This window comes from Sphaeramia orbicularis, chromosome 4, assembly GCF_902148855.1.
Source record: "Sphaeramia orbicularis chromosome 4, fSphaOr1.1, whole genome shotgun sequence".
Classification (NCBI taxonomy): domain Eukaryota; kingdom Metazoa; phylum Chordata; class Actinopteri; order Kurtiformes; family Apogonidae; genus Sphaeramia; species Sphaeramia orbicularis.
In genome coordinates, this window is record NC_043960.1 from 21,572,854 (window position 1) to 21,600,297 (window position 27,444).

General features: G+C 36.8%; 2 protein-coding genes across 3 annotated transcripts in view; one reads left to right on the plus strand and one right to left on the minus strand.

Annotated features, from left to right (window-relative positions):
• The window catches only part of LOC115418668 (adhesion G-protein coupled receptor D2), a 98,828-nt gene extending 81,893 nt beyond the window's left edge, over nt 1-16,935 (plus strand). For both annotated transcript variants that reach the window (XM_030133210.1, XM_030133211.1), the window contains exon 25: nt 15,546-16,935. In XM_030133210.1, coding sequence (XP_029989070.1) covers nt 15,546-15,683 — 138 coding nt within the window. In that variant the 3' untranslated portion in view covers nt 15,684-16,935. The remainder of the gene's footprint in view (nt 1-15,545) is intronic.
• An 86-nt stretch (nt 16,936-17,021) lies between these two features.
• The window catches only part of nr5a2 (nuclear receptor subfamily 5, group A, member 2), an 87,752-nt gene continuing 77,329 nt past the window's right edge, over nt 17,022-27,444 (minus strand). The window contains exon 7 of the mRNA XM_030133213.1: nt 17,022-19,478. Coding sequence (XP_029989073.1) covers nt 19,231-19,478 — 248 coding nt within the window. The 3' untranslated portion in view covers nt 17,022-19,230. The remainder of the gene's footprint in view (nt 19,479-27,444) is intronic.

Genomic DNA, 27,444 nt, shown 5'->3' on the forward strand with positions numbered 1-27,444 from the left:
CCCCAAAAAATGTCTCAATTGCACACACATGGATGTTCCCGAGGCACCCTGTTTGTTTCATTTTCTGCTGATTTGCCTAAAACAGGCAGCGGCCGCTGCTGTGAATGTTTAATTTAAGAGCTCATGTTCCCCTCTGTACGATATGTGGTGGTAGAGAGCATATAAGGGTTGAGGAAAGGGGGGTCCAATTGTGGGATTGGTGGAAAATGGGAGGGGGGCTGATTGAGACCCTCAGGTCTCCAGGCGCAGTCATTAAGATTGGCTTCTCAGTTTGGAGATGAGAAAGCATGCTTGGCACTCTGGGCTCATTGAAGATGCTCCCCTGCCTACTTGGAGCATCTATTATTTATGAGTTTTTACAAATTCCAACTGACATTTTTATCAGTTGTAGATGTCTGTTTCTTATTTGGTTACGCTGGGTGTGGCTGTCCTTTCCCCCACAAGATGAAAGTATTGGTCAAATTTGTTTTTGATGTGTTCTTCTTAATACTTTTATGTGCATTGTTCTTTCTATGAGATAATTAAATATTTGATAATTGATGTATTTATTATTAATACTTTTTATTAAGTTATTACTAAGTTATTCATAATATGTGTGGACAAAGTCAGAGAGCTGCATGATACATTAGAATTTAACTACAGTTATAAATAATTATGTCTACATAAATGTCCAGGCTGAGCCTATCAGACAGCCTCATTTCTCTGTTGCCTCCTACCCCACCCTCAGTCATCTGTGGCTGAGCCTGTATTGATCCAAGTGCTACCGTGTGCTTTGGTGTTCAGCCTCAGGCCTTACACTGCCTCAACTCACCTTATATCACTCAACTTGCATTAGACTCTGAGCTTGATATGCACTGTTAGGCTCTGGTACATTCCCGGAGAGAGAACTTGTCAAATGCCAGTTAACATGAACTCTACCAGAAGACTACCAACACGCTGTCAATCTTTAGTCTTACTGGAGGTCACTTCAACAATGGATTGACTTGTGGTGAATGCTTTTGGTTATCAGAATTGTGTTGAACAATGTTATTCCTGTTGTAAGTAGAGCCTTGATTTGACACATTCACACAATTATTACATTGTTTTCATCTGTTTTTGTCACCTGTTCTGACCTTCTACTGTCGCATACATCTGACTTGCTTGGAAGTATTTGTGTAAAATTTTGGATTGAGCACAAACATCCTTTAATAGTTACAAAATGGATAATATTTTATTTCATTTAATTCAGTGTATGCTCCAATAGCTAGCAAAAAGAAAGATTTGGATTTTTATCATTATTAGACATAAACATCAAAATCTATGCAAAATAAATACTTAAAGAATCATTGTAGGTTACAGTGAATTAAAATTTTCCAAAAGAAGGAAAGACAATGTCCTCAAACCTTATTTTTACATCTTTGAGAATCTTCCAAATAGAACTGTGGATATATATAAAAAGATCAGGATATGGCACCACCGCTCAGCCTTGCTGCTGGTCTTCCCCAGTGGCCATTAATAGTATTACAAGGAAAAACGTCCCCTACAGCACCACAAACATTTTCCCCATAGTCCACAATTATAAAAGAGACATCTGTAACTTCCAACAGGACACCTGGAATTGTAAACAAGGCCAAATATTAAAGTGTGTTCATTGTGTCTTTCCAGTTTGACAAGGTATCCATAATTTGGGTTATTTACTTAGAGTATCATTACACTGATGGAAATGATACAATGATTCCCAACATTTTTACCCCAAAGAGAAAATCAATGTCTCCATGGGACTATATATATATATATATATATATATATATACACACACACACACACACACACACAGGGTGGGGAAGCAAAATTTACAATATTTTGAGGCAGGGATTGAAAGATAGTGTATGACCAATTAGTTTATTGAAAGTCATGAGAATTTATTTGCCACAAGAAAATTTACATAATAGAAAATGTTTTTATTCTATGTGTCCTCCTTCTTTCTCAATAACTGCCTTCACACGCTTCCTGAAACTTGCGCAAGTGTTCCTCAAATATTCGGGTGACAACTTCTCCCATTCTTTTTTAATAGTATCTTCCAGACTTTCTCGTAATAGTTTAGCTCATAGTCATTCTCTTCTGTATATTATAAACAGTCTTTATGGACACTCCAGCTATTTTTGAAATCTCCTTTGGTGTGATGAGTGCATTCAGCAAATCACACACTCTTTGACGTTTGCTTTCCTGATTACTCATATGGGCAAAAGTTTCTGAAAAGGTATGGATAATAGTGTTAGGTATGATTATGACATCAATATATGTTTGGTTTCAAAACAATTGATGTAGTGCCTGCTGACACAAAACAACTAAATGTTCATTGTAAATTTTGCTTCCCCATCCTGTGTGTATGTGTGTGTGTGTGTATATATATATATATATACACACACACACACACACACACACACACATATATATATATATATATATATATATATATATATATATATATATATAAAAACATGAATTGACATTGATCTACTTTTTTCATTAGCTATTGGTTTATTGACTTGCACTATCAAAACACTGTCATTATAATTTTTGCCTAGTTGAATATTTTACATCATGTTAATCAGTTCAGTTTAGATCAGTTCTTTTTACGTCTTTTACAACAGAGATGAGGCCAACATTTCTAAATTCTTCAAGAGAGCATTATTCTCCTATTTTAAATTAGGAAAATGTATTCCTGTTTTGTACACAGCCACCCTTGGTTTTAACAAATCAAATATGTAACAGCCCTCCATTTGATATTTACTGCAGTGATGAATATGTTTCAGCTGCCACAATTATTTAACCCTAGCTGATGTGAGGAGTAACTTTTAATTTCTTAAACAACCATGTCAGAAGATATCCAGTGGGCATGGAAAAGATGTCACTCTGTTTCAGAAGGACCAAATTATTGCCCTACATACAGCAAAGACTAAGGAAATTGCTGAAACTACTAAAATTGTTTTAAAAACTGTCTAACACATTATTAAGACCTGCAGGAATAATAGCAAATCATTCTTTTCAAGGAAGAAATTTTGTCAGAAAAAAATCTTAAATGTTTGTGATTGAAGACCACTTACTTGGTGAAATAAAATGGTAAGAAATCAACATTAGAACTCAAGGCTAGAAGGCATGCTTGTGTAATCCTTAGCACCGTTGCCTCACAGTAAGAAATGCCGGTGGGGTCTTTTTGTGTGGAGTTTGTGTGGAGGCGTGTCTGCGTGGGTTCTCTTCGGGTACTCTGGCTTCCTCCCACCTTCCATAAACATGCACTGTAGTAGGTTAATTGGTCAGTCTGAATTGCCCATAGGTGTGAATGTGAAAGTGAATGGTTCATCTGTATATGTCTGTCCTTTTTTTTCATTAACCTTTATTTAGCCAGGAAAAAAAACTTGTTGAGATTAATCTCTTTTGCAAGAGTGTTGTGGCCAAGACGGCAGGAGCAGAAGTTACAGACAGTAGAGATTTCATCCATACACCCACACTAAAAATGTACACAAAACACAATAAAAAAAGTTCTAAAACCATACATGAATGAAGAAATGGTTTATTTTTGGTTTGTACAGTAATCATCGCACACAGTACAACAACCACCATAAACACAAAAACCAAAACAAGGAATAGGCTAGAAGCAAAAGCTTATTTTTTACCTATCCTTTTCATCTGACACACCGCTTACATTAAATTAAATGTGTACATCATCGAGGATTTGCATTATAACAAAAGAATCAATAACAACAAAAACACATCTACCATCTTCGCTTCATATTCCTGAATGATCTTATACTCAAGACATTTTTTAAACTTTGTCAGAGAAGTGAACAACTTAAAATCATCATCAAGTCCATTCCATAATTTCACACCCACAACCGAAATACATCTGGACTTCACATTTGTCCTCACTTTCATACATTCAAAAATATAAAGACCTCTTAAATTATAATTTCTCTCTTAATTTAAAGAAATCTTGAATGGTATTTGGAACAATATTATTTTTTACTTAATAAATCATCTGTAATATTTTAATATATACAATATCTGGCTATTTTAAGGTATTACATTGAATAAATAAATTATTAGGTGCTTCAAAATATCCTACTTTACTAATTATTCTAAGAGCTCTTTTTTGGAATTTTGCTAATGTATCTATACTAGTTTTTCCTGCATTTCCCCATATTTCTGCACAATATGTTAAGTAGGAACACTAAACTAAAACTTACATATAAAACGCCCTCAATAAACAAACAAAAAACATGAACTCAAGGCTATTTAATAGTGAAATTTAGGACATTTTCACACATACGAGATCGAGATTAAAAAGCTGTGCGACAATAATTATTAAAAAAGGGGGGGGGGGGGGGGGGCTCAATTTGCTAGAGGACATAAAGATTATATTGTGGAGAAGAAGAAGGAAGATGGTGAAAGTCATGTGGTCTGATGACTCCAAGACTGACCATGTTCCAGAGGGATGGGCTCAGCCGGTGGGAGAAGACAGATAGATGGAGTGATTACCCATCATGCCTAGTGCTAACAGTGCAGGCTTGTGGGGCCAGTGTTGGTCAGGTCTAGGTTTTGCAATGTTTTTTGTCCAGAAAATGAAGTCATCTGACAACCTGAATATACTGAATGACCAGGTTTTTCCATCACTGGATTTGTTTCCTCACTGATGATACAGACATTCTCCAAGATCACAATTTCAGGACTCATCACACTCATCGGACTTGTAAAATAGTGGGTCAGGGAGCAAGAGACGTCACTTTTACACTAGGATTGACAACAGCCAAGTCCAGACCTGAACCCCTTTGAAAATTTTTGTACTGGAGAAGACTTTTCACACTTGTTTGACTTTGTGACACTGAATAACCATATCGAAATGACACCTAACCCTAACCCTTTAAATTAATTTGGAAGCCTACTGTGCAGTTGTTGAGTCTACAGAGAATGAAAAAAAAACCCAAAAAAATTTAGGTTTGGCAAGTATGAGGATCAGACATCATAATAGTTATTTAACGGAAGTCCAGTCCACTAAAAGCCAATGAATACATACACACCAGCAATTATTAACAGACTAAGAAACCTGCTGAATGAATCATTTTATGAACTAGAAAAGCACTCGGACCTCCGCGCAGACCTCCGCCAAGGCCCCCCCAACACCACTAAAATTTAATCATTTGTTCCTTGTGCCAGTATCAACATTTCCTGAAAATTTCATCAAAATCCATCCTTAACTTTTTGAGTTATCTTGCTAACAGACAGACAAAACCCGATGAAAACATAACCTCCGCCGTTACACTTGGCGGAGGTAATAAAAGGTTGTGGTAATACAGGTGAAACAGAAAATGTGTGATTTATTGACTTGTTCCAAGCATAGTGACTCCTCTGTGACTGTTCTGTGAGATCTAGAACAGTCATATGACACTATCTTGGTGAACTCCAAGTGTTGAAAGGTAGGCTTCTTCTGTAACCCCTGGCTTTTCTGGAGCAGACACACAGTCCAAACAGATGCTGAGGAGATGTTTCCCAAAGGTCTTCCCTGGGGCTTACACTCCCTGTTTCATAGCTATAACTCTGTGATGTTCATTTATAAGAGCCTCTGTTACAGTGTTACTGTTGCCTCTGGCAAAGGACTGAACCTCTTAAGAGTCCTCAGTAGCTTACAGAAACTGCTGCTGTCCCAAGAGACGGATGGCAGACTAAATAATCAGTTTCTCATCATAGTGACAATCTGAGAGCAGCTGTTTGCATCTGAAGGTCTGCCAGCGATTGTCCATGGCACTCTGAAACAGTGAAGGAAAGAAAGAACGTGTGGAGGGAGGGAAAGATGAAAGGAAAAGTTCCCTCTGCTTGATTCAGTTCTCTTCGGGGTTTTGATATTGATCTCACGAGTGGACCTGCAGATGTACAGTATGTGTCGAGACACGTGCATCTGTGGAAACATATTCACACTGGCCACAGTAGGACACAAAAACATTCTGTATTGAAGTTGATACTTGCAGAAGGCAGTGCACTTAAGGGAATACAGTATTAGATTTATGATGCAAATTTATGACTTTGTTTGTTTTGCAACATTTATATAGCACTTTGCAATTTAAAAAGAAAGCAAAAAAAAAAACACAAAGAACAACCAAGTTCAAGAGTAAAAACTGTTCAGTGAAACTGTTCACGCTCAGACAGTATGTAAGTGTGCATACATTACCTCCTGAAGAGACGTGGTTAAAAATGCACCATGTGTCAGAAGCTTTTGCACACCTAGTTGTCTGTTTTTTAACTTTAATCTTATAGTTATACTCTATTATTTGCAGGAGGAGGTTCCTCCCTAGTCTGTCGTGACTCTCCTGTTACATCCTACGTTTGACACCGTGTCTACCTGAACAGACTGAACTGTCCTCCCACTGTCTAAGCCCATTGTACGTTTCCTTCTGTCTCTGTGGGCTAACCTCATCCTCTATTTCATCCTCCTCCTCCTCATCATCATCCACTTTAGTGTGTCCGTCTGACCTGCTGAAAATAGATCTCAGTGTGGCTCTTAAACTGCACTCTGAATGGTCAGGTAACCTGGAATGGATACAAAAAAGGAAGTTAAACCTGTTATGAAAACTTTCATGAAAGACCAAAGATCCAGAGTCAGTGTGTATGTGAATGTAATCGAGATCGACTCACCATGAGGTCGGATTTAATTTTAGAAGGTTAAAAAATAGTGCAAATGCAGCCATTCACTGCCATTTTTGACACATGGCATGTTTCTGCTGAACAACAAAAAACTAGTGTGTAGAGAATCAAACTCCTGCCCCTTCTGCTTGTGCTGCATGGGACCTAATTTTGTAAAAAAAAAAAAAAAAAAAATTACAGTCCTTAGCAAAATACAGTTTTTTGATTCTGTTTTGAATTGTGCCTTGCGACAAGTTGTCGACACATCCAGAGTGTGCCCCGCCTTTGCCTGTTGTTAGCTGGGATAGACTCAAGTATCCCCCACACCCCTCTCAAGGATTAAGCAGATCAGAAAATGAATGAATGTTTGTCACTTCAATAGCTAATTTTACAAGTTCAAAAAAACAGTTTGTTGTAAAAGTGTTGCAGTGTCAGACTGTGAAAATACGAAACTATAAAGACTACATACACATCAAAAGTTGCAGAGATGATCACATTGTAAGCCTCATTCTCCAGCATTTGTTCAGAGCTGTTGAAATGTCTCCACAGCTTCAACATGACCAGACCTGTGGTGATTTCACTTCTTTTATCACTTTTTCACCTCACTGTCAAAGTTTGATGTGAAATATACCAAGGCAGTGGCCCTTTTGGTGTTGGTGGTATGTTGGACAAGGTTCAAGGTTTGAGTTGCATTTTAGTGACATTCAGGGAAAAAATTCAGGTTCTTGGTTATGGACTGAAAATAAATCCGTTTAGGGTCAAATTTTCTCAGGAATCTGAATCTGAAATCATTTATTCAAAATCTTTAGTGGTTTTCAAGTCACTGAGCCTTTATTGACACAAGGTTGAAACAAAAAAACATGAAATTTCGCCTATGCACTACTTGATTTAACCATTTAATTTCTGATAAAAATCAAACATAACATGTACTTCTGCTCATAATACACAAATAATAATCCTCCCCATGAGGTCTTCCTCCACACCTGGATGGCTTTAGTCTTGGCATCTTAGCCCTATTCAGTCAGTCTGAAATTAAAAAAAACAAAAACAAAACATCAATTAGGCATTACTCCATAACATGTGTAAGAGTTGTTTTATTAGTTTAACTATAAATTGATCTATAGACGCCTTCCTAAAGTGATTCTGGCTGGTTAAATTGGCTTCATCATTGACAGAGCAAGTCAAAATCTAACAAATTGGTGGGCAGTTTCAAAAATGAATATGAAAATTTGGTTGTAAAAAAAAAACAAACTTGATCTCACTTTAGGAAAGTAAATGGGCCTAAATAATATAAACTAATTGTAGCCCATGTAGGTGGGCACAATTGATTAAATTTTGGAGGCTAGATATTGAAAATTGAGTGAATGCAAGTTTTTTTTACAATGGTATTTATTTTTTTCCACAAACCAAAAACTGATGGGGGTAGGGTTAGTAAAAGTAATGATTTTACTTATCTAATATTAGAATATACTTAATTGTTGGGTAATGCTTTATTCACAACAGAAAAAGAAAGAGAATGGTGTATAATACATACAGATTTATGATAATATCAACTCTATATACAGAATTATAAGTCAAATTCTTACCTAGAAGCCAAAAAATCCAAACAAAATTGTCACAGGACGTCTTCTGAGGAACTGGCTGATATGACGTCATTGACTTTGAACTGAAATCACTGAAACTGATCCTCATTCAAAAGGGCACACCATAAGCTCTTCTTCTAAGGTTAAAAGTAAGCAAGTTCAGTGAAAATTTGCAAGCAGCAACAGGATTAATATGGGTTTTCAAGTTATTTGTCACCGAAAAAGGGTAATTTTTGCCCACTTTTCAGCAAACATCATGCAAAAAGTCACGCAAGGACAAGTGATACACATTTTTTGATGTTATATTCGGAAACTACACAGTTTTTCCAATAAATTCAACACAAGACACTGCATGAAAGGTATACATTTATTCCACAAAATTTTTTCACAATGTCACAATAATGATACTCAAAGTTTCAACCTTGTCGTGTGTCCTTTTAGCTCTTTAACACAAAATTAGATGTTTGTGTACTATCCTTGCCACAAACTGTGACTTTCTTGACTTTTAAAATGATCCTTTAAATTAGCAAACGTGTATGTTATTATCTCACAATTTTTTCATTTCCATTCCATATTTTTTACGCTGAACAATGGAAGGAGTGGGACCTCAGCTCTCCATTGGCACATACTGTAACCATCATGTGCACATTTGTGTGTGAAGTAACTAGAATTAATTTCTATTGATAGCTACACACTGTAGACTCCTAAAGAGATGACAGTACTATTTTGAAGTACTGGTTTGAATCCTGTTGATTTTCCTTTTAGTTTAAACCTTTTCTTGTTTGTATGTCACAGGATCTGAAGTTTATTTTTCCTTCTATGTGCACATTTTTCTCAGTGTTCAACACTTTTAGAATGACTGACACAGATGGTTGAGTATTAGGAATAGCTTAATTTGTTTGGTTTTGCACCTCCATTAAATTAAATGATATCGTCCTCATAAACGTTTATGTTATTGTGCAAAGAGGTTGTTGATCTAAATACATTTAGGAATAAAACTGTAAGTGCAGAATAGGAATTTAATATAATTTTCACACAATATTTTATTTATTTATTTATTTATTTTATTTTGCTTCACTGCAGCTAATAAATTTCACATACTTAAACTGTTTGGATTTGTTTTTGAAAGATTGTGTGTCTGAGGTCAAACATATATTCTTCTCCTTAGTCAAATGGTTGCATCTGAATAGCAGTGTTGTGACATTCCGGTTGTCATGTTTGTACAGATGCCCCAGACCTCTTTCTTTATCACTTCTGTAGAGTACTCGTTTTGACACTGCCAATGCAAAGGTCAAGATTCTACGTGCAGTCAAGCATTCACCTTCGCCACATGGCTGAGGTCTGGCAAGATTAATTTTTTTTTTGTTGCTTGCCTTCTCTCAATGTGCCAGTTTCATCTTTCTTACAATAGAGCCAAGCAAACACAGGAGAAAAGTGTGTGCCGGAGACTGTGTGTGTGTGTGTGTGTGTGTGTGTATGTGTGTGTGTATGTTTTTAAAAGACATTGGTGCAACCGTTTTAACAGGGCGACTCTGTTTGAATTAGATGTTCTAACCCCCCGCTTGCTAAATGGATTTCTGAAGTGGCTGTAGTTGGAGGCTTTCAATCGGATGCAACCTTGAGTCCTTTTTTTATGTGAGCTCTGTAGGATTTAAGTGCCGGTATAACATGAGCACGACTGAATACATGCTCTTCATTTTTTGAAATTGAAAAATCTCCAAAGGCTCTCCCCATTGTGCAGGCAATTAATGGAATGCTGGCAGCGAGGTTCAGGTGCTTAAAAGTTGTATTTTTTCTCTCTCGCTCTCTTTTTAATGACTAATAAAGGATAATCATCGTGGAAAAAACATCATAATGCTGTAGGCTTCCTCTTTATGCACAATGATGTATAATGCATGCTTTGAAATGAAACGGCAGCGGCCTTCGAACCATTCCATCTCCAAACCTTAGTGTATTTGTTTTGCATGCCACAATGAGGCTTTTGCATAACAATGGTGAGTGTTCCTATTAACAATACTCGCCTATTAATTTGATCTTTACATTTTTAAAGTTTGTCCATCAGGCCGCCAAACAATAGGTCCCCAAGTCGCTTGTTTGGTATAAGCGATTAGAAAGTTGGCTAATTGCCTCTCTGAAGGGCTGTATTGTTTTCTTCTTTGCTTCCTTGTTCATCTGTGAACCTTCACCAGTTTTAACAACAAATGAAAGAGATGGGTAAACCAGTTTATTAATCGATGAAGTACAGTGAAACCTTGTTCACCTTCTCTAGTCTCACATAACCAGGTGTATCTCCACAATTCTTTAGCACTGGAGTACATACAGTAATGGCGAAAAAAACAGTTTTTGGACACCATTAAGGATGGGGTGTGAGATGTTTTCAAGGAACATTTTGCACTATATTCCTTCACACCTGGATTACAACTAATTAATTAAATATTCTAACAAAAAATTAAAAAAAATTTAGTCACCTGTGGAATGGACATGCCTGAAAAAACACCATCCAATCATTTTAACCCTTTCATGCATGAATTATGAGACCCTTAATCAAGATTTTTTTACTGAGTGTTTTTATTCCTCTTTAGGCATGAAAAAAAAAAAAAAATTTCTTATGAACCTATTTTTCAGGGAGCTGTAAAAATGTCCACTCAGCTGGACACTATTCATTTAATTTTTGAAGTAAAGAAACAGGTATTTACTGATATATTGTGTGAAAACTTTGAAATATAAACATTTTTAATGCATTTCTCAGACAGGGGTAATTCTTTGTTTACTTGCTTTACTAGTTTGTCTGATAAATGAATTATGTACAAAAATTATATGTGGAAGACAGTATGAACCTTTACCAGACATTTTTAGTAGTACTAATGTGAAGTTTTCTCACATTTTAACATGCTAATACCAGTCATTACTCACTTCATGGAAATAATATGCAAAAAAAAAAAAAAAAAGAGGTGGTTTTTGACTCATTTTTAGGTGGTTTTGGGGTCATTTTGGGGTGATTTTTATGTGGTTTTGGGGTAATTTTTGGGTGATTTTTAAGTGGGTTTTTAGTTGGTTTTTGGGTAATTTTTGAGTGATTTTTAGGTGGTTTTTGACTAATTTTTAGGTGGTTTTGGAGTCATTTTTGTGTGATTTTTAGGTGGTTTTACGTAGTTTTTAGGTGGTTTTTGGATGATTTTTAGGCATTTTTTGTGTGATTTTTAGGTGGTTTTTGGATAATTTTTGGGTGGTTTTTAGGGGTTTTTTGGGTGGTTTTAAGGTGGTTTTTGGGTCATTTTTGGGTAATTTTTTGGTTTGTTTTTTAGTGTGATTTTTAGGTGGTGTTTACATGGTTTTTAGCTGTTTTTTGGTTAATTTTTGGTTGGTTTTTAGGTGGTTTTTAGCTGTTTTTCAGTAATTTTTAGGCGGTTTTTGGGTCATTTTTGAGTGATTTTTAGGTGGTTTTTGAGCAATTTTTAGGTGGTTTTAGGGTAATTTTTGGGTAAATTTGGTGATTTTTGAGTAGTAACTTATCATTTCTATATGAAAACTTAAAAAAAACCCAAAACTGTTAATTACAGACTTATAGCAATAATAAGCACTTGATTTACACTTAATCGTGTTACTCTAGATCACGTTTATCAAGAACAGCAAAGTTACAGTAATGGTATGAATGTCAGTGTATTATGGGATGATGCATTAGCGTCCACTGTTGTTGGCTGATATGGAAATAAAACAACAAAATCCATGAATATATGAGAACAACTGTAGAATAACTGTCCATTGTAGTGACCACTCTGCATGAAAGGGTTAAGCACCCAATCCAAATGATTGAACGGTGATATGTCTATCAAACTCAACTGCCATTTGTCCCTCCCCCTTCTGCGCGTACCCCTCGTCATGCATGAATCGTGCGTTCTCAAAGTCTTGGAGTATTTGTTCAGGAAACAAAACCAGAGCCAGAGCTTGGCTATATTAGCTATGTTAGGATGGAAAGTTCACAGGTAAACTGTTTTGTCACTAACATAGATCACTAGGAAATGTAACGTTAGACAGACAGGTATGAACTGGGGCTGTTCTGTAAGAGCGGGGGTGTTGGAGGAGACTGAATGAGGTATGCATGGATCGGAGCCGGAGCTGACGAATTGTTGCTGTGCAGCACTTGTGAACGTTTGAGAACAAGCATTGCACGTGCCAGTACTCTGGAGGCGTGGCTTTGGAGGGTTGTCTGAAGAAAAGGGTTTGGACTTTTGAATTGAGCATTTTCAAAATGTAGCTTGCTCGAACCGTTTTTTAAAATCTCATACCCCACCTTTAAAGTTTTATACAGTCTTAAATACTATTGTGAAATATCTGTATAAAAATCTTTTTTGTGATTCAAAAGGTGTGGCTGCATCAGACAGACACAACCAAATGGAAATGATTTTTTTTTTTTTGGTTTGTTTGTTAGAAAGAAAAAAATAAGTAAATTCTTGACAGTTTCACCATGCCATGCCGTGGATGTGTTTCATTATCTTTCTGAAACTCGATGGAACAGAGCATGTGCAGAAGAGAGCTTGTGGGTTTGGAGAATGGAACAATACTTGGCAGAATTCAGTGACCTAAGAGTGATTCTTAATGCAGTATATCACAAATGTATAGGACAGTGTTTCCCAGCCTTTTCTGGCTCGTGACCCCATTTTAACATCACAAATTTCTGGCGACCCCAGACATTCAAAACAGAGAGATTTTTTTGCTAAAATTAATTTGTTTTTGATCATGTAATAGTTTGCTATACTATGTTGCAAATAAACGTTTATTTTAGACACATTTAGTCTATATAATATATATTATGGACGGAGGCAGAAAAGCCAGGTGTAGATTACTGCACAAAGTGAGAATTCTATTTTTCTTGGTCAGGATATGTACAGTCAGTCCAGCTCAGATTTACAAAGCTGCAAATTAATACTGAAAAAACAGTAACTCAAACTATGAATTATGAAAGAGTGCTTCAGTTTCAGCTTCAGAGTTTGTCATGTCTGTTATGCATTAGGATTGTCTCTGTCAACTCGCTATGTATTTTTTATTAGGAATTTTATTTATTTATTTATTTTTATCAATTACTAGAAATTTCAGGCGACCCCATGTGAATTCCAGGCGACCCCACGTGGGGTCCCGACCCCAACACTGAAAAACACTGGTATAGGGTGTCCAAAGACTTTTTTCCACCATTGTAGGTCTACAGCCTCCACTATCATTTTGGAGTGAGAGAAAATGCTATCTAGGTTTTTTGGTTGGTTCTTCGGTGACACTGAGTGAAGGATGCCGCAACCATGCATTTGCAAAATAGTGTCAGGAGAGAAGTTGTTTTGATGGAACATGCACACACGAGGAAGCCTGTCATGGTATTAAAATGACTAAAAACAGCACATTAAAAGATCTGTCTTTGTCAAAACTTTCAATTTTTAAGGTGTGATTACAGTTCAGAGGTTGTTCCTGCACATAATGATAAAGGGGATGTTCATAGCGATAACACAAAGGTAGCCGTAGACAGAGAAAGAGTTCTTTCACTGATGACAGAAAGATTCAACCTCCCACTAATCCAAATCACACCTTCCATAAAAAAATGGCAATAATTTTTAATTAACTTAAGGTACTCTCCTACCTCAACTGTGATACAAGAGATCCACTGAAAACCCTGGTGAGAAGATGTGCATCAATTTAAGACTTGAGATGACCACGTCAAACAAAATCTTGAATATGGGAAAGACTGCATACTACATTTATTTAGATATTATAATTTGCACATCATTTTGTTTTCATGACCATGTGATGTTCTGTGGTGTTGGTTTTATTTTGACTGGTTGTGCGTTTTTCAGGTCTCCTGAGCCTGCAGGTCTGCCTGAAACTGGGCTAAGTACCAAACTGGATTGTTCTAACATTCACTTGCACCTTTTCTTGCAATCTTGGAACACTTCCAACAGCTTTTGTTTTTTCTTGTGCCCTCAGTCTTCTCTTTGACAATACAGGGAAACGTACAAGCGCATCTCTGTAAACACGAGTGATGTTGTTCCAGAGTTTAAAAGCTTTCTCAGAACACTGGCAGAAGGAACTTGAGGCTGTTTGTGTGACGGAAAGGAAAACTTGTTTAGAAACTGACAGCACTGCATCTGTGTGTATGTGTGATAGAAAAACTGTGTGTGCGCGTGTTTAGGTTGCTTTTGGCAAGTTATTCATTTGTGTTTTTTTCTTTTTTTTTCTTGCTCTCTGTGTGGTTATCTTTTGAGTTGGTCCGTTTGGAGCTGATGTCCACCTTCGGGGATGCGCATAGCATGCATTTCTGAGTATTTTCACCTGAGGCTCCACTTGTTAGAGTCTGTGGATAAATGTATATACATTATTTATACAAATTCAGGGCAAGTGAAAGCTGGTTTAACACATTTACAGACAGGAGGCCAGGCACTGCAAGCCAAGCTCCAAGTGAGGATTGCAACACTGTGCGCCGGGGATGGAGCTTGCCGCTTGCCTGGCTGTGACCAGCATCCTTAATTCTGCACAAGAAAAGCACTAACGTTATCATCACTGTTTGAGCAAACACAACAGCCCTGTTTTAATCATGTTTCTCATATTAAAAACAATGTCAGTAATTTTGTTCTCTAATTGTTTCCAGTGATGGGTATAAAGACTTTCCCCAATTTTATCTCACTTGTTGCTTAGAAGAGAAACTTTACATTCAGACTGGAGTTTATATGTTGTTTATTATATTTTTATATGAGGGAGAAGTGAAGGCAAGTCCTGGGTTTACTGTAGTGATGAGTATAAAACAGGGTCACAGCACCAATATGTTTCGTATATAATGCAAAATACAAAAATAAATAATTTGAAATGATATTGTCAGCTTATGACCGTGACTTTTTTCTGATTTGTACTATTTAGATCAGGTTTTACCTTCAAGCCATCAGGAACGCTATAGTCCATCGAGAACGCTTTAATGAATAATTGAGATGTAATTTGTAATACAGACAACAGTAATGTTGAAGGTTATTGGATGAGCAGAGCCATAAGTTGAGATAGAACAATGTTCAATGTATTTTAAATGCTTTTAATTAAAATAATTTCTAGGATTAGCCTTTAAAACCTCAATTGAAGATCATTCATTTACTCACTTAACTGAAGTAGATGTCTTTGAATTTTATTCAAATATACAATTGTTTTAGAAAATATTCCATATTTGACTGTACTTCTGTAGGTTCACTAGCATAGTTATTTGTGTTGTTCCAGTGCAAATAGACATTATACTCCTAAAGTGTCCTGACACTCTTCACTTACCCTTCCTCTCCTTTCACTCAGGAGTCGTCTCCCTCTGAGGACGATGCTTTGCCCGTTGGCTGTAGTCTTCACGTTCCCATGGAGCTTGAGTTCAACGCTTCCTGTTTCCCTCGGAGTCCCGCGCCTCAAAAAAGCTACGGCCTCGTCTACATTGACTGACCTGTTTCGGTGATTATAGTTTGATATGTATATATATATATATATCTTCCCTCTATATGTATATTTTTTTCTTCTTTTTTTTATTGTGGCTAATTTGTCAATAATTCTATGTTCTTCTTTCACCTGTAATCATAGATAGACTTAGCTATTTCTTTAAGTCATTTTAAGATGTTTTTTTTTTATTCTCTGATATTGAATTTTTATTTTTTTCTGTTAAATGTGATGATCTTTACTACTTTTAAAACATGTAATCTCTTTTGTGGCTTCACTTAACTGATATTATCACATGAAATCATTATATCGTGTAGTGAAGTGTGTAATAGTATGTCAGTATATGTGCAAATGATCAGATATTTTATTTAAAGAAAAATTAAAACAATCTTAACACTTTTCCCCAAAATGTAAATGTTACCAGGAGAATTTTTATAGATAAATAAAACTTCATATCACTTTTGTAGTGTTCTCTCTCAGTAATTTCCAAATGTTGTTTTAGTATAACATCATAAGGATATTGTAAAGACAAATGAAGACGGTAAGCAATAGTGGGCGGAGGAAGTGAGAATCCGTAGTTATAAGCATAATAATCATTTATTGAAATATGAGGAAAAATTCAGTTAGCCTCAGAGAGACACTCCCAGGACCAGGTGGTGATGTGATGGGCAGTCAGAGTGTCGGCAGGAGCAGCAAAAGTCATAGACAAGCAGAAGGGGAACAGCATTTTGATGTTTTGACGTATCCACGTGGGGGTAAATGTACTTGGGTGTGTGAATGCACAAAGCCTATCGTTGTCAAAGTCCTTGTTACAGCATTTATCCTGCATATAAGTGTATCTGCAGATGCTTATTTGTTATAATAACGCTGTTATTATAAACCAGCTGGACGTCGCACCATTTCCTGTAACTTCTGATGGTTAAGAACAGATAACCAGATTTCCAGACATTTTTTTTCATCCTTTATCTCCAAACAGATTTGGTATGGGGCTAAAGAAGGACTGCAGGAATTTTCAGCAAACATGCAGTTAAAAAAGGGACTTCTGCCATGGCTGATAAGTGTGTGTGTCTGTATTACCTACACATGATAAGAGCTTCACCAGTATGTAGTAGGAATTCAAAGGCAGCTGCAGAACCCAAACAGAATTTGTGGAAGTGGGTGATAAAGGATTGTCTGATCAATAGACACAAATAATGAGAGTTTCGACAGCAGAAAGTGGAGCAGGGGATCAGGAACACCTGAATGATGTGGCAATTATTTTTTTATACATTAAACATGCCATTGAAAGACCGATGATCATTCTATGACTGAACAAAATGCTGACAAAAGGTAAACAAACGCCACAGGTTGTTGTAGGAGGCAAGTGTTGTGGGACAATTTGAAAGAACAGTAACAACAACTACTGTACATTTGAGGAATTCCACATGAGAATAATAATAATTTAGGATGCCAAACTTTAAGAGAGTGGAAAAATAATAAAAGAGTAAAAACAAGGTGGTTTTGTTCATTTTGGACACAATACTAAAGGTCACAGCTCACAGGGAAAAGATGCAGTCTTTGGTATAAGAGCAAACTGGACAGAACAATAATGCATTCTGAAATTCAATAAAGAAAAACGGATGCTGCACAGACATCTTTCACACCTACTTGCTTAAATACAATACTCTTTTCAATGTACAGACTTAGACTTGAATAAACATTTAAAAGACAAAAAAGCGAGTCCATTTTTTTTTTTTGCTCTAGACTTGCATCTCAGAACTTGTGGAAAACATAACAAGAACATGCTACAGTAAACAAATTTATTCTGGCGTGGACACCTCACGTCATGTAACACAAAGATGGAAACCAAGAGACGCAATAAATTATCTTCATTATTAAGCGTAACCAGTGACATACTGTACATCAAAAAGGTAAATACACTGTAAAAAAAAAAAAAAAAAAAAGTCTACAAAAGAGGTTGAAACCTAAACTGAAACATTATACAGTAATGCTTAAGAAACAAATGTTTGAATGCCAGCAGACACAGATAGAAATTAAAATTTTAAGTGTGATTCCTTTTTGATTTTAGTGTCTCACGACATAATTTAAGTACTGCTGAAAACAAATATAAAATAAACCACTGTACACACACCAAAGAAAGCAAATCAGAGGGATTTTTTTTTTCAATTCTTTGATTTCTTTTTTTTTTTTTTTTTAGGAAATCATTGCTTAGCAATTTATGCTTCATCACAGTTCTCTTCCATTTGACCACATGAATGTAAACACCTGTTGAATTATTCTTTTTAAAATTTTTTACAACATTAATACTTTATATATATATTTGTACATATTTTCATTCACATCTGCACGGTTAGCTAGCATGGTAATGAAATAAGGCAAGACTCACATAATTGTGACATCACAAATCTTTTTTTTTTCTCCTATAATACTGATTATTAAGGTTTTTGTAATTTCCTCCTTCTGTTCTGCAGCAGGCTTTGGTCTTTCCGGACAAAGGCAAGGTTGATCCTTCTCCATCTCCAGAATTACACTTTGTTTTGTTCCAGTTTTAAAAATAATAAAGGGGAGGTTGTTTCTTTGCAGGAAAATGGGGCTTATAATAACAATTGTTTCAGCTAACATTATTTATTGAATTTATTTAACACTAGTTTTTCTGAGGTACATAGTTTAAAATGATTCAGGGCGGTGGAATAAGAAAGGGGAACTACACGGTGACCATGAGGAACATGACTTCCATTACAAGAGAAAAAAAATGTCTTATTTTTCTTCTTACTGGCTTCTTTAGAATTTTGTTCATTTAAGGATGTTCCTTTTTAGACCTTTTTTTTTTTTTTTTTACTGTCAGTCTTTTTCTGTAGGGTCAAGCTGCCGTAGCAGGCATCTTGTGTGAGATAAAAAAAGAAAAAAATAAAGAAAGAACAGACTTTATGGGTGTTGTAGGTAAGAGTCTCTGGCCTGGTTGGCTGCTTGTCCTTTTGTATTTACAGTACCAACGACAGCTGAAAGCAGTTTTTTTGGTGGAACAGCACACTGTAGGGGCTGGTGACGCTATCCCGCTCGTCACAAACCTGACCGAAAGACTGAAGGGTGATGATACACAGCTTTCTTTCTCACCACAAAAAGCCTCTCACAGTGTCACCAGTTGTAAAATGTGAAGTTGCAGCCTGTCAGTCTTGATAGTCCGTGCTTAGATACCTTCTCGCAGCGTTTGTTTCAAGTGTTTTTTTCTTTTTTCCTTTAAATATTGTCTTTCTTCCTGTGAGGTCGAGGAGAAGCTGCTTTCATTTCGGACTTTTTTAAATAAACAGATCCAAATGCTGTCTCTGTGCACGTCATCAGTCTCTGTGCATGAGTCCAAATCTGCGATTCAAGATGAAAATGAACTCACTATAAACATGAGTGGCTAACACTAAGCTCTCGTCACTCCACGCCATTACATATTCAAGTCTGGGCTGGAGAATTAGTTTGGTAAAAGCATAAATTTAAAAAGTTTTTGGGCTGCAGAAAAAAATCTCAGATGTCCACAGAGCTGCATTGTGGGTAGTGTAGTCCCCTCCTAAGCTCTTTTGGCGTGTAGCATTTCAATGAGTAGGTTGTTGCAGGGCACGTCACCGTTCAGGTGTTTGTAGTAAAGGTATTCTTCGGCTTGCAGGCTGATGGCACGAATCTCGGGCAGCCGGAGGAGCAGCTGACCAAACTTGTCTGTTTGCTGTGGGTAGTTGCACATGACGTAGTCCAGTAATGCTGCGTTAACCTGCTCTTGCACGCTTTCTACAAGGTGGAAGTTCTCCAGATTTTTCACATCTAAAAGAGGAAACAGGACAAAGGTTAGAAAAGATGACATTTTAAAAGGAAGCAACTAACTCAACAGACTTGGCTTATTTTTTATTTTTTTTAGTCTATGCTGCTTGCCAAAATAAAAGAAAGATTTGCTCAATGTGTGTAAACCAGGGTTGTTTGTGGCCTTTAAATCATGTTTTTATTGTCATCATTATTTGAACATGTGGGAAAATTACATCACCATCAACTTTCTGGATCTAAATTAATAAGAAAAACCTTTGTATGTGCCATGCATTCACACCCAGCAAGTGAGCATTTGATATCAGATCAGATCGGATGGAGACCTGGATACATGAGCCATGAATTCACATCATTTGTACAGTCAGAAGAAGGTACCCTCACATTAACTGGTGTGGATTTGGTTAGTCATTGAACAGAGATTCTGTATTGCTTCTAATAGTGTCATCACAATGCTGAACAGCAGATTTATTTTCTCTAGTTACTCAAAACTAAAAATATTTCTGGGATTTGTTTAGTTTCCTCTGAAAGGTGAAGTTATGCTGCTCGGAATCCCTTTCATTTTTCTTTAATTTCACTGGCTGTACCTAACAGTTAAATTCTTAAAAATCATACATGGATGAGGACCAATGGAACCAGGATTATCTTGTACTGTGAATGCTGAAACACAATGTCCATTGTGATTTTATTTTTCGAAGTGGCTATTGCCACAGTACTGTGGGACTAACTGTCTCATTTGTTTATTACCACAGAGCCAATCAGCGCCCTCATTATATCATGTGTGGACTGCTAACCTGTCCCCCTGCTGCCATAGTACTCTGGCAATAAGTATCGTACATGCCATGTGCCTGTCCAGTTACAGGAAAACTCTAGGGTACCAGTTACCAGAGGCTACGTCCAGGCAACAACACTCATGGTATTTGTCTTCTGTGGATTCTAAAGTTTCATGTTTATACACGTATTGTTTCAAGAAATATCTGGGTCTAGGTGGAAACAGGAAAACTGGGTGTAATATGTATGCCACAGCTATATGTGGCGCTGTACACAAACACAGACAGAGCTGCAGGATACATTAAAATCACAGAAGAATGCAGTGAGCATCAAATTTTGCCCCCCCTGGGGGTAAAAATAATTAATGCCAGGTATACCCCCTGGCAAATTGCACCCAGGTTACAAGTTAAATCTTTGGTTGTTGTTCATTTTTAATTTAAGGAGGATTCAGAAATGAGCTGCATGACGAAATACCCCCCTTTTCCTCTGAATCATCCCCCGAGACTTTATTGGAGAGGGAATCAGGTAAAAAGAGGGTTCTCCTCCTGAGAGATTAATTCCCAAGTGTCAATGAATTATGTAGGGCAGCGTTACTGTCATATTAGCGCCAGAGCTTCTCTTTAACCTAATACCTGCACCATTTATTCCAAGATACGAAAGTGTTGAAAGCATGTGGGGGTGTGTGGGGGTGTTAAAAACTTTATCTTCATAAAAAATAATCACTTAAATTGCAAAGTGCAAGAATTCATCTCAATGGGAAATATTTTTTATTTTATTATTAATTCCTTGTGCAAAATACATTTTGCATCTATTCAAAATCCTACCTTTCCGCGCAGCTATAAGCACTTTTCCTTGACAATAATAAGGTCACAGGGGGTTTAGGCAGATTATTGCAAGACAAGACAAAAATTTGCTAAATGGATAATGGTGGACCAGAGTGCAGTGTGTACTTGTCATGATTATGAAGCGCAGGGCTGCAGAATATTTAATCAGGCTGTAGCTCCTGGTCTCTTTCTGTGTGTGTACGTCTAAGTGTGATCTTTTATTAATCTGTTTGACCCCAGGTTGAGTGTGCTCACAGCGGGCTAATGTAGAATGACAGAGTCCCTGTGTCTCGCTGACACCCCCAGACCTACATGCACACACATACACACACACTGTAAAATGTACCTATTTTCACACTGAATCTCAGACACACACACACAGACACTAATCCATGGAAATACACAGTATTCCTCTCTGTCTCACAGTACCCTTTTGTAATGCACACACACACACACACACACACACACACACACACACATATATATATATATATATATATATATATATATATATATATATATATATATATATATACACACACACACACCCCATCTACCCATCCAGAGCATTGAGAGAAAGGAGGGGGAGATAAATCAGCAGCTAATGAGGTCTGGAGAATGAGAAGCAGGTCCTTCAAGGCACTTCCATCTATGATGCACTCTACCATGCTATTACAATCTGTATGTGTGTGTGTCTGACTGGCTTCTTGAAACGCTTGTGTGTGTGTGTATGTTAAGCTGGCGTGTAACATTTTCACGCTCACCCTGACCCCTGAATGACATGGCAGGGGGCTAAATAAGGCCAAGAGGAGGGCAGGAAAAGGGGGAGGGGAGTGGCCTGTGACAAAGGAGCCTCCAAACAAACATGACACGTGCTTTTTCCTGCTGCCACTCAGCTGTCTGACCCCGTATCAGACTGCTGAACTAGATTCCACAACACCAACAGTACTGAGAGACATCATTACAGCCTTTTATAAGTTAACACAGTATATGAGATGGTGTATTGAGAGTCAACACAGACATCCTAGACAGGTTAGTTTAAAAATGTACTTTTCATCTGCGCGTGGAACAAATCATAGCAGAAAAATAAGAAATGTTTCAGAGATTTTAAAGAGAAATGTTAAAAAAAAAAAAAAAAACAAATATTGCTGATATAACTGAACAGTCCATTTTAGTAAAAGTATGAGCTCATGTCTGGGTTGATAGTTGCTATGAAATATAAGACATACTTTAGTCCAAAAAAAAAACCATATATAGGTATTTGTTATGAATCTACATTAAAGGGCTCACTTTTCTCTAATAGAGGAAGTTTATGTGACATGTTTTGTGACTACTAATAGCTACAGAATCGGATATCAGAGCCTCATCTGAGTTTTATTTTGTTAATCATCAACATGACAAGGTGAGCCAAGATCAGACAAAAACATGAGAGGTTTTTGTCATGGTTTTCAAGTAAAATGAGTCTCCGCGCACGCATGTGGAGAGGACTATGGTGTACATGTATGTGAGGATGTTGGTGGGGAGGGGAACTACAGAGACCCAGTGTCTCTGTCAAGCTAATTAGGGGAAAGTGAGGCAAAAAGACAGCATTTTAATTGCTAATTATTAGCAGGACCTCTTTTGAAAAAATAATGAATGGGGGATCCAAAATAAGAAAAAAACATTAAAAACCACAAATTACAATATCTCAATATTTTCCTCCATTTACATAAGATACTGGGAAAGTGACTAAAAATGTTAGGTTAACAGGAAATATTTCACTTTTGCTGCTGATCAGATTAGACGAGTGTACTGATTGTAATTTGCAGCATCAGTCAAAAGCAGGAGAATGAGAGGAGAAAGAAAAGGGGTTATGGAGGAAATAAAACAAACACACAGAAATAAACAATTGATAACTGATTCCCAGACAGTGTCAGGTCGGACATTATATGTGCGAAGTGCTCCCTTCTTTTAATGCCCACCATCCCCCCCTCCTCTTCCCCGCCCTCTCTCTCTTTCTTTCTCCATCTCATTGTTCAGTCACTGTGGGACTAATTATCAACTTTTTTCACATAAAACAGCCACAGTTCGTGGCAGCGCAGCGTCCGAATACTCAAATGGAAACCCCGAGGTCCTGCAGAATACATTGTTTCATTTGACGGGTGATCATACTGAAACCAGCGACCTAATGCAAAAAAAAAAAAAAAAAAAAAATTGCACATGCACAAGCACACACATTTACTCTTTCCTTCACAGAACCCCTGAAATCACCGCTGTGCTTTTTAATTAGACTAGATCTGCTCTGTGCCATGAGTATATGTGTGTGTATGTCTTTTGCGTTCATTTGCTGCCCCTTACAATGAACCTGCTCTAGGGACACACACACACACACACACACACAACATTAGACCCACAGCTCATCCACTCATACAAATACATGCTTCATCATTTGACTCTGATCTCAGTAAAGAATGTGAACGGACATTGCAGTGTGAAGAACCCTGATCAGAAGAAAAACATGGTGTCAAAGTTCACTCTTCTCTGCAAAAAACTTACGAAATCATTTTGTTTATCGCAGTAAAATACTAAACAGTACAGTGAAACGGCCTGGTAATAGATCGTATATAAGTATTTGCTGATGTTTCTGTGTATTAACACTTTACAGAGGCTGTCAGTGTTCTTAAAGTAAAGGGAAAAATGGACTGTTCCTAAAATATGGAGTAAAGTTTTTGTATGGAATGAAAAACCTGATATTTGTGATATGATACTTTTATCTTTAAAAAGTCACCTGTCTGTTTACATATGCTGAGGATCATAAAGTTAAAATGATTTTGTTTTCCAACACACTTCTCTTTTTATTCCTACAGTCATGGAAAAAAATTATTAGACCACTCCTTGATCCTTGTTTTCTTCAATTTCTTGTTCATTTTAACCCTTTCATGCATAGTGGTCACTACAGTGGACAGTTATTCTAAAGCTGTTCTCTTGTATATTAATGGGTTTTGTTGTTTTAGTTCCATATCAGCCGACACAGTGGGCACTCATGCATCATCCCACACACTGACATTCATACCATCACTGTAACTTTGCTGTTCTTGATCAACCTGATCTGCAGTGACATGTTTGAGTGTAACTCAATTGTTATTTGTTAGACAAAAAGTATTTTTTTTGCGTATTATCTCCATGAAGTAAGTAATTACTAGCATTAGAATATGTTAAAATGTGAGAAGACATCAGATTAGCAGCATTAAAAATGTTTTTATTTCATTGTTTTCATATCACTTTCTGATATTGGGTTTTAACACGTTTCTTTTCTTCGAAAATTAAATGCATGGATATTTTTGTAATTCCATAGGAAAAAAAACTCGATCGCATTTTCTTTTCATGGCTAAGGAGGAATAAAAACACTCAAAAAATAAATCTTGACTAAGGTTCTCACAATTCATGCATGAAAGGGTTAATGCCTGGTACAACTAAAGGTACATTTGTTTGGACAAATATAATGATAACAACAAAAATAGCTCAGAAGAGTTTAATTTAAGAGTTGATATCTAGACATTTTCCATGTTTTCTCGATAATAACCAAAATCACTTCAGTTCTTACATCAGTAGCTATGGCATTGTACTGACAAAAACAGTACTTTTAGGCATTCCGTGTTTTCTTTTCTGTCTTTTTTAGTCACATGATATTGTTTTTGATGACTTTTGATGGTCTAATAATTTTTTTCTGTATTTATACACATCAGTAATCACCTTTGGACTAGATTCAATGGTTACATACTGATTCATCTATCAAGAATAAATTGCATTTTCACAATCATTTCATGAGATGAGGTAAAAAATTTTTTTTTTTCAGCGTCTTTCTTTTATTTTACTTTTCCTTCATTTTGTTTCCATTATCTACTATAGAGACAACAACTGAACAACAAAGAATTCCTTGCATTTGTTAAAGTATTTGGCGAATACAGCTGATTTTGACCCTTATTTCCTCCCTCTACACCTTCACTTTCACTATCTCCGATATAAAACACACTTTTCAACAGGTTATACATGTGATTTATTTTCGAATTATACTCTTAGTGCCACCGATTAATAAACCTCTCAGTCACATGCTGCCAATTCCATCTTGCCTTTCAAACTTCACAACACGTGTTTCCTGCTGGGTCCAAAAACAACACATAAAATTCCCGGGCTATAAACGGTTATTGAGTCAAGTGCTGTCAGTAAACTTGGCCAATTAAATGTAAGTGGAATACAAACTAGTCACTTCCTGTATAGGCGGGAATTACTGGCTCTCCTCTTCCAATAGGACTTTCACAGACGTTTATATGAGCCTATCAAAGCAGAAGCACCTTTTACTGCGGCTGCGGTGCTTCAAACAGCAGCTGAACCCGTGTCCAGGCCGAGGTTCTCTTTATTGCACCCTACTGGACTGTTATCAAGCGAGCGGTGTCCACTTCTACTTTATCATACTATTACTTTGTTATTAATCAGCTCCTAAGCTCGTCTCCAATCAGAGGCAGGGGGCGTTGAAAGGGGAAAAAACCTACTAACCTTTGACTCTTGTTGGGTTGAAGAGGACGAGGGGCTTCCTACTGCAATATCCAGCATGAGGACGTGTATGTGTGGTGTTAAAAAACAGGGCAGCAAGGGCAGTCAAAGCAAATAAGGGCTATGGGGCAAGGAGCAACGGCCGCGTGGTTAATGATATCACTTAAGTAGGCTTTTATCTAAGTTATGGTACGCTGCTCTGATCTCTCCTTTACTCCTGTTTCAGCCCACACCGCCATAAAGTCCTGAAGTATCTCAACCCGCAACTATGCACAACTACACATTCACCTCAGCTTCTTATCAGTACCCCACTGACAACATTTCACGTGAAAGTGTGTCTGTTTTTTTTTTTTCCTCTTCTCTACAGGAGTTTCTGCTTCCCCATTAGAGTATTACAGTCCTCATCTATCTGTGCTCGCCAGAAAACAAGTTTCCCCGATCCCTGGAGCTCCTCTCAGCTTCCTTATTTTCCTCTAAATCCCATTTGGGGAGTTCCCCTTCTGCGATCCAATGCCTCCACATTAGAGGCGAGTAAGAAAGACAGGGTGATAAAAATTGAGTTGTACATGCTTCTTAACATTTAATGGGGTTTCTTTGAGACTTGAAGGATAACAGGATAACTGATATTGCAGCCATGCTATCACAGGATACAAGCAGTGAGTACAGGGAATAAGCCCAGTGGAGTTTAAGTACAGAATTGTCCGTTTAGACTCTCATCACCTGTATTTAATGCTTTATAAATGACTTGAGAACAGCAGAGGAGTGCATTTAACTTTACATCTGTTATTTTCTGTTTTTTTTTTTCTTTTTTCAAACCTTTATTGAAGTGACGCTAAGTGACGAAGAGATTTATGTACAATATTATACAATATTTACATTTAATCATCATAATGTGGGGGAAGGGGGGGGGGGGGTTAAGATATATGGCATGTAATATAAAAAAAGGAACAAAATGTCAGTCAGTAATAAGAATCAACGTCCTGTCTTGGTTGTGTAAATGTTTGTGTAAAAGATGTGTATGTGGTGTGACTGTTGTGATGTGAGCTTCTCAAAAATACATAAATAAATTTTTAAAAAAAAGAAAAAAAAAAAAGAATAAAAATCAGGGATATGACCAAAGACAATCATTAGGTAATTGAAACTAAATCAGAAGAAGAGAAAGGAATAGGAGAGAGAGAGAGAGAAAGGAGGAAAACAGGGGGTAATAAAAAATAAGTAAACAAATAAATGAAAATAACCAAATGAGATTAAAAGTACAATTTATCTACATTTGATGCCATTGCCTTGCTTCCTCACCTCGCCATCACAGACAGCACAGCTGCCACTTTTTTTTTTTTTCTATGTATTGATTCATTTATTTTATTTCCCCACTCATAATAACTGTCCTTATCAACATTAGGGTAGTTTACAACCAAATATATTAAAAGTTTTACATGGAATTTTCAGAAAATCCCCTCAAAGTTTGCCAGTTATGTATAATAACATACTTCTGGAACAGCTCATTGAGTAGCTGATGGATGGTAGAAGTATTTCAACAAATACTTGGCACTTGTCCTGTGACCCAATCCCCTTCCACAGTTTGTCAAAGCCTATGTTTCTTTTTCAAGCATAGTAGCCTTTCATTGTTGTACCAATACAATATGGCATCAGTGGTTATTGTTTCTATTGTGCAGTCTCCATATTGGTCCACACGTGTACACACACACACACACACATATTGATTCATTCTGTTTGGGTTTACCATTTACCGAACTGTTTTGCAACATGTCAAGTTTTTTTTTTTTTTTTTTTCTGTAGGGTTTATTTACTTTTTGGTTATTGACACTGAAAACTTGTTGGAAAAAGAC